Consider the following 8,257-nt stretch of genomic DNA (forward strand, 5'->3'; position numbering starts at 1 on the left):
ACTCGTCTCTGTTCTGTTTGGCTCCATTTTGTCTGATATTCCAGAGAAAATGGAAACGGACTCAAACTGTTGGTTCTGGGCATTCGGGTCTTCCTCTACCTTTGGGCCGACGGGCCCCGGGGGGCCGGGCGGCCCCGCTCGCCCCTTCATGCCATAACAGGGGGACCCTGGCTCTCCTCTGGACCCCTTGTCTCCTGATGGCAGAAGGACGTTTATTGAAGGTTCTGTTTTGGTTCTGAATAAACGCTGAAAAGCTAACGAGCGGCGTTCTGGATCTGACCTTTTGACCCCACGTTGCCCTGGTTACCCATTTGAGAGGAACCGTCGCAGCCCTTTTGACCTTTTGGACCAGGCCATCCTAGGAGACCCGGAAGTCCAGCCTCACCTGGGACCGAAGGAGAACAGAGACAACATGGAAGAACAGAACCGGACCAGAACCGGACCAGGACCGGACCAGGACCGGGCCAGGACCGGACCAGGACCGGACCAGGACCGGACCAGAACCGGACCAGATCAGAACTGAATTATAATATTATCTATGAAAACGGTTGAAGTATTTTAATCTCATAAACGAGTCGGAGGTAAGATGGCTGCCTGGGTGAAGCAGGAAATGAAACCAGAACCAAAGAGTGGATCCGTCTCTTACCTTCACGTCCCGGTTCCCCCGGCCGTCCTCTGCAGCCTTTCGGTCCCGGATCTCCTGGAATGTTCTGGATGTTCCCCTTAGAGCCTTTCTCTCCTGAAACAAGCAGAGCAGTCAGCCTTCGCTCTGGGCTCGGTTCCGGTCCAGGGCCCTCCTGACGGACTGACCTCTAGGGCCCGGTGCTCCACGATCTCCCATGTAGCCGTTGGCTCCTTTGGGCCCTGTCGGCCCCGGACGACCCACATGGTCGCGACCCGGTGGGCCCAGTGGCCCCGTCGCTCCTCTGGCACCAGGGGGGCCCAGCGGGCCCCGGTGACCTTTTGACCCTTGACGCCCCTGGACGAAGGAATCACATGTTACCATGACAACAGAGTAGATGGTTTCTTACAACCATCAGTTTTACTGATGAACACAAAACAAATCAAATCAGAGATCGATTGATCTGATATTAATATCTACAATCGGTCCCAATACTGAAAACTAGATCTACTCAGTCTAGTTCTATGCTTTGTGCTCTGAGCCCTTTTACGTCATGGTTAGAATAACTAAGAGTCGTTTAAAGGTTTCTAGTTTATCCTTTATCTTCATGTTTTACTCCAAACTGCTGCGACTGAACAGATTTACGGTTTTACATGTTGATCAAACTTATGAAGCTGTTTTGTTTTTAAGTTATAATATAAATTTGTCTTAATCCAGAAGATTGGACCAGGCTGTGGAGGAAACCTCAGATTTAAAGGAGTTGGAAACATAAATACGTCTGGATGATGGATGAAGGTTAAAATGTTGTCAGGTAAAATATCCGCTTTGTTTGTCTTTGTAGAAATTAATAAAAATCGACGTCTCTTTAAAAAAGTGTTAAATAATTCAGTATATTTGTGTTTTAGAGAAGAAACATTTGTTTTTCTCTGTCCTCTGGTCTCGGTAGTGAAAACATGGCTCGGTCCAGTCCGGTYCGGTCCGGTACTCACCGGGTTTCCTTTCTCTCCCGTTTCGCCTTTGGGACCCGGAGGTCCTGGGAACCCGTCCTGCCCCGCCCCTCCCTGGGGCCCCGCACCGCCCCGGTCCCCGGCCTCCCCCTTCGGCCCCGGCCCGGGGTTTAAGCCCGGCTCGCCTGGAGGCCCCAGGGGCCCCGGGGGCCCCGGGAACCCCTGGGGCCCCTGAGAAGAAACAGGCAAACAGGCTGGAGATTCATTCATCCCACGGTAAAATAGGACAGGATCAGAGCCAAACTGAGGAATGTTTTACTATCCACAAGAAAAACGTCAAAATTATCCACAAATAAAGTTAAAAAATAAAGTCATAACATCACCTGAATAACAATACAAGAATAAAGTTCCCTAAATCGTGACAATATGAAAACAGTTCACATAATAATAGAATAAACTGGTAATAATACCAGAAAAAAATCTAAATAAAATGGGAATAAAGTTGCAATATTACGAGAATAAAGTGATAATAGGAGAATAAAATCATAAAACACGTCATAATATCAGCTGAATTAAGTTGTAATAGAAGAAAAATGTCCGATAATAAAGTCTTAATATTCTAACCACTGTAAAACTAAGGTTGTAATATTAAAGTAATTATAATATCAAAATACACGAAACAGATTAAAATATGAGAACGATGCTGCAGTAACGCCTGAATAAACTCATAATAACACAAAAAGCTGTGATAATACAAATAATTTCACCAAACTGGTTGTAATCACATCACAAAGTAAAATAGTCTGAGAATAAACTCGTAAAATTACAAGAATCAAGTTATTTTACGAGAATAAATAAAATCTCTCCTCATATTATCTGAATAAAACTGTAATATTACAAACAGCTCTAATATTACAAGAATAAAATTTAAATAATATAAGAAAAATGTCAAAATATCACATTAACAATGTCACAGTAATAAACTCAAATAAAAAAATTGTGATAATATAATAAAGTTATAATATTCCCAGATTAAAGTTACAATTTTATAAGAATATAGACAAAATATTGCTGGAATATAATCCTAATGTTAGTAGAATTAAGTAATTTTATGCAAAATCCAACACTAAAAATAATAAAAATAAAAATGTTGAGCATGTTGTGAAGTTCTGCTTTGATGTCAGTTTCACAAATAAAGAAATATTTCATATTTTAACACCTGAAGTCATTTTCAGCAGTGAGTTTATTCAGTGGAAAAACCACATGAACTTCCTGAGCGGTTTTAATAACTTTAATAACTTTAATAACTTTTACATTAAAACTCATTTATTCTCATAATTTTACAACTTTATTCTCAAAACTTCCTTCTTACAAAAAGAAATCCCAGTGTGGCTGTGAAACTCTGCTGTACTAAATGTTATGAGTCTGAACATAAAACGTAGCGTTTAGCGCCAAGCGTCGGGTCAGAACTCACCTGTACTCCAGGTGGGCCTGCGGCTCCTTTGAAGCCTTTATTACCTGCTGGTCCTGGAGATCCAGCTGCACCTGGAGCCAGGTGACAGAGGGGTGCGTTTGATTTCTACACGCTGGAGCTTCTCCAGGCGGGTAAAAACAAAAAAGCTGCTGCCTGAATAACCAGGTGGAAAGACTGGAATCCTTCTTACCTGGCAACCCGTTCTGACCTGGCGCCCCTGGTGGTCCCTGAGGTCCAGGAGGGCCAGGCTGAACACGGCAGTCTGTACAAGCCTCCCCTTTCTGACCTGAGGAAACGGGTTGCATTCTGCAGCTACTCGCTGAGACACCAACGGCCCATCTGGACTAATAAATCTGACATCTGCTCACCCTGTTCCCCAGCCATCCCCGTGTCCCCCGGAGGGCCTTGAGAGCCTTTTGAGCCTTTCATACCGGGAAGACCCTGTCCTACGATGTCCACGTCTGAGGACAAAATGACAAAGTTTAAACTGTGGGGAGGCAGATTTGTGTTTCATAAAACAATTACCAATTTTCTTTCAATGGTTTGAAAACAAAATCAGCCCAAAAACCGAAAACAAATTAGAACGTCGGTGTACTTGGTATTCCAGGCTCTCCTGGTTCTCCCTGAAGTCCAAGAGGTCCTGGGGCTCCGGTCAATCCTGGCGGTCCGGTAACCACCGGGCCCGGCGGTCCTGGTTCCCCTTTGGGACCATCTGAGCCAGTTGGACCAGGAGAACCTGGCGGTCCGATGGAGGCCTCGCCTTCAAGGACACACGTGTTGGGACAGAGAGGTTAAAAACCCAGTCGTGATCCAGTCCAAAGTTCTTGTCTCTTACTGACGAGTCCAACTCAAGTCTGCAGAGGAAAGTTGCCCACCGATTGGGGTGTACTTCACTCAGGATGGACTCAAATCGGACCTCCATCGGACTCGTCCGCACAAAGGTCAGATTTTATGGCGGGATGCTTGCAAACTAAGCTGATCCGGTTGAGGGTCGATGCAACCAATCGTGGGAACAGCAGCAGCTGCTGGTGTTTGCTCTGATGGAGAAACGGGCGAGGCGCCCAACCGGGTCAGTCAATCTTGCTCGTGTCCATTCAGATCAAATGACAGACGGTGTGGCGGCGTCGGCCCAGTCCTCCTCTACTGAGGCTTCTCTCCACCGTCTGGTACCGCTCTACCTGGCTGACGCCCGGTTCGGCTCTAACCAAGCCGGGAGCCTCTATTGGCAGTATCATGGTGGGAACACGGGCGGGACATGCCGTCTCCCGTGTGAACCGTTGGTCGGCCAGCTTCTCTGAACTCTCTCTATAGGCGTATGTTGCAGGCTGCCTCTTCCGGGTGAGGTTTGGACCTCGTGGTTCAGGCGTTATTGATTTCCAGCTACAGTTTCATCTTGGATTGGTGGAACTGCTGGCAGTCGAGGAGGAATCCACCAACCAATTAAATTCAGCTGCTTATGCCACTGCCACACCGGGTTGGGTACAGCTTGTACCACCACCAAGGTGGTTCCAGAAAACCTGGAGGAACCGTGCGGGATTTGCAAATAGAGACGAATCTGGCCGAGGCAGACTGTGGAAGAACCGGCTAGAGCAGGGCTGGGCAACCCTGGTCCTGGAGGTCCGGAGTCCTGCAGCTCTTAATGTCTCCCGGGTCCAACACACCTGGATCCAACAGCTGAATCTCCTCCTCAGTGCAGTCAGGTTCTGCTAACGACCTCAGGATTTGACTCAGGTGTGTTGAAGTAGAGACACATCTAAAAGTTTCAGGAGGCCCTGCAGGCCTGGAGCTGCCCACCCCTGGTCTATAGCCACATCCAAACAGAACCGATAGGAGAAACTCAAATGGGTCGAGTCTGGAGGAAAATTCACGTCTCATCTTCTTCCGCCGGCGTCAGCGCGTAATGTGAAAGTCTAACTCCAGGCCAGTTCTTGGGTTTAGAGAGAAGCAATGATAGTGAAATCCTTGGATAGATTTAAGTGTTCATAACTTACTGCACTGAGTCGTCTGGACTTATTTTTGGTCAAAATACAGCAAGTCTCAATTAGTCAGTTGGGTTTTCCTGCCTTGAAAATACGAGTTAAACCATAAAAACTGAATTTCTACATTCAGTCCAGGTCAAACAGGTCAGAAAGGATCAGTTACTAAAACATCAGATATGAATCATGTTTGGATCAGTTTAAGGTTCAACAGGAACTCAGTGGTTCTGTACCTGACTCGCCCTTCAGTCCCGGGAACCCGATCAGACCTGCGACAGATCAGAGACGTTTCTGTGAGTTAATTCACTGATGCACTCATGACACACATCCATCATTCAACAGAGACCATGTGAGACAAACAGGCAGACAAACGTCTGGTCTTTCCTGCAGGAGGGAAACTGGCTGACAGAACCACGTTCTCCTCCAGTGGCTCGGTTCTGAAATGTTCAACCCGTCTCTGTCCTAGACAAAGTAACGGGCTCCAGCTGCCCTTAACTCTAACACAGAACGTTCTCCTGGATCAGAGCTCCAGTCTGAAACCTGCAGTCAGTGGAGGCAGACGGCCGTTCACACCGAGCCAGGTTCTGGTTCTGGTTCTGGTGGACGTTTATTCCTGTTAAAGGGGAGTTTTTCCTCCCCACTGTTGCCCTCTGCTGGTCAGGAGGAGTTAATGCTGCAAGTCAGCGACTCGATGCTCTGCTTTTAAACCAGTTTGACCACGAAGCTGAATTTGGCCGTATTGTTTAATAACTGGGATGATTCTGGACTGATTTACATGTTTGGACTGAAGATAGTTTAGTTTTAGTTTCTAAACAGTGAATTAAATCAAGCTAATTATGACAGAAGCAACTTTAATGTTTATTTTCAATCCTCTGAGCCGTATGAATGAATTAAAATGTAGATACCTTGAATCCCGGGGAACCCGGCGGGTCCCAGGGGCCCGGGGAATCCTGGCTGGCCCTTCACCAGGTTGTGATTAAAGACGGTCTAATAAAAACACAAGCAGAGTTTTCTGGTCAGTCCAGCAGCAGAACGTCAGTCGTTGCCCCCGGACGGTTCCCGGTTTCCCCCCGGATGGTTCCCCCCGGACGGTTCCCGGTTCCCCCCGTACGGTTCCCCCCGGACGGTTCCCGGTTCCCCCCGGTCTAATAAAAACACAAGCAGAGTTTTCTGGTCAGTCCAGCAGCAGAACGTCAGTCGTTCCCCCCAGACGGTTCCCGGTTTCCCCCCGGACGGTTCCCCCCGGACGGTTCCCCCCCGGACGGTTCCCGGACAGAAACACCTCCTCTCAGCTGAACACTCACCTCTCCTGGGGGACCCGGAGGCCCTCGGTCGCCTTTTTCTCCCTAGAGGTTGAAACAACACAACCAGGTGAACGGGGCCGCTGAACGGATCCGAGCCTGTAAATCTGATCAACTCACCGCGGCGCCGTCGACGCCGGGCGGGCCGATGAAGCCGAAGTCTCCGGTGTCGCCCTGCACACAAACCAAACTCAGAACGTCTGAATCGGCTGGAAACGTTTAAGTTCTGTTGACCCGGTTTTACTGGACAGCAGAACAATTAGCAGCCAGTTTTGGTTTTTACTGAGTTCCCAGGAAAACCGAGCTGGACAGGAGCCTCACAGAGGTCAAAGTTCACAAGATGAAGCCAATAAGGCACAAATCTCTGTAAAGTTTAATTTATTTAAGATCCACGTTTAGCTGCAGCGAGTTATTCACACATTCATTAAATTACTGAAATAACTGAGAAATAAAACATCTACAGATGAAACAGCAGAAGAAGGAGAGCTGTGATTGGTCAGAAGGTGATGTTGACATTTTATTCAACGCTGTGAGGATTTACATCGTTTTTTACGGTTTTTCACTAAATAACCTAAAAAACTATCAGATGGTTAGAAACTCCTGGATAGAAACTGAAAGGTGATGGAGGCCGTCTGCAGAAAGGTGGCGCTCTCTGTGACGCTTCGTTAAAACAAAATGGAGGATCAGGGAGGAAGTGACTCACTAAGATTAAGGTTTAAAACCTAACAAATGTGGAAAAGACACTTTATTGTCTCCATCTGCTCGGATCTGAGCAGCAGGAAATCAAATACAAACTGAACGATCCTGGACGGCTCCCGGTTCGAACCAGGAGGTCAACACTGATGATGAAGTTTGAATCGAATCCTTTTCTTCTGATCAGAAGACGTCTGTTCATTTATGGTTTAATTTAAAACACAAACTTAGATCTAAACCTGAAGTTTACTTCAGCAGTTAAAATAAAGACTGCAGTGTTTACCGGCTGTCCCAGTTCTCCCGGTAATCCCGTCTTCCCTGGTTTTCCCTGCAGCAGAAACAAAAACACTCAGATTAGCTGCCGGTTGTCCGAGTCACCAGCAGAGGGGGGTAGAGAACATTATACTGAAGTAAGAGTAGAATTACTTCTACGTATTGTTACTCAAGCAAAAGTAAAAAGTATTTGGTAAAACGTCTAATCAAGTACTGAGTAACTGATCAACTCATCAATCATTAATATTTAAAAGTTACATCATCAGACAAACCAAAATATAAATTTGAATTGAAGTTTTGTTGTTTTAAGGACCAAAAGGATTCATAAAAATAACATAATTACAAAATAACAAAGTCGGGTAGAAGAAATATTTTAAAATAATTTTCTTTCAATAAAAAACTGATGAAACTTTAACACTGATGCTGCTGAGTCTGTCTGGTTCATTTCTTTTGTTCATTCAGAGGGTCGAAAAATGTACTCAAGTAAGAGAAGAAATACTTCATAAAATTACTCAGGTATAAGTATAAATACTCCTAAAAGTATTTTTTCCAAAAAAGTTACTGAAGTAACTGTAACTGATTAAATGAAACTAGATCCTGGTTGCTGGTTGTTTTTGGTTCTCACCAGTGAGCCGGGTTCTCCTCTGTCGCCCTTCTCTCCTTTTGCCCCCGGGCTCCCCGGCTCCCCCTGCAGGCGGAGGTCAAAACATGAGTCTGACAATCACATCGGCTGAAATCGTTTGGCTGGTTTCATGACGGACTCACAGCAAGACCGGGGAAACCTTTCTGCCCCACTTCGCCTGGCTCGCCCTGAAACACAGTAGCAGACGGTTTCACGAGACTCGGGGCAGTCAGGGGGCAGAATGAGACTCGGGGCAGTCAGGGGGCAGAATGAGACTCGGGGCAATCAGGGGGCAGAATGAGACGTGGGGCAGTCAGGGGCTGAATGAGACTCAGGGCAATTAGGGGGC

At 46.6% G+C, this 8,257-nt stretch overlaps 1 protein-coding gene across 3 annotated transcripts in view; it reads right to left on the bottom strand.

Annotated features, from left to right (window-relative positions):
• Positions 1–8,257, bottom strand: part of LOC103475298 (collagen alpha-1(III) chain-like) — a 34,861-nt gene that overhangs the window by 11,479 nt on the left and 15,125 nt on the right. For all 3 annotated transcript variants that reach the window (XM_017308390.1, XM_008426818.2, XM_017308389.1), the window contains exons 14-29: positions 8,052–8,096; positions 7,912–7,974; positions 7,297–7,341; positions 6,441–6,494; positions 6,324–6,365; positions 5,925–6,006; positions 5,253–5,288; positions 3,639–3,803; positions 3,412–3,504; positions 3,234–3,329; positions 3,044–3,114; positions 1,612–1,800; positions 811–979; positions 647–739; positions 281–385; positions 100–194 (exon numbers count right to left, since the gene is read on the bottom strand). In XM_017308390.1, the coding sequence (XP_017163879.1) occupies positions 100–194; positions 281–385; positions 647–739; positions 811–979; positions 1,612–1,800; positions 3,044–3,114; positions 3,234–3,329; positions 3,412–3,504; positions 3,639–3,803; positions 5,253–5,288; positions 5,925–6,006; positions 6,324–6,365; positions 6,441–6,494; positions 7,297–7,341; positions 7,912–7,974; positions 8,052–8,096 (1,443 nt within the window). The remainder of the gene's footprint in view (positions 1–99; positions 195–280; positions 386–646; positions 740–810; positions 980–1,611; positions 1,801–3,043; positions 3,115–3,233; positions 3,330–3,411; positions 3,505–3,638; positions 3,804–5,252; positions 5,289–5,924; positions 6,007–6,323; positions 6,366–6,440; positions 6,495–7,296; positions 7,342–7,911; positions 7,975–8,051; positions 8,097–8,257) is intronic.

This window comes from Poecilia reticulata, linkage group LG13, assembly GCF_000633615.1.
Source record: "Poecilia reticulata strain Guanapo linkage group LG13, Guppy_female_1.0+MT, whole genome shotgun sequence".
Classification (NCBI taxonomy): domain Eukaryota; kingdom Metazoa; phylum Chordata; class Actinopteri; order Cyprinodontiformes; family Poeciliidae; genus Poecilia; species Poecilia reticulata.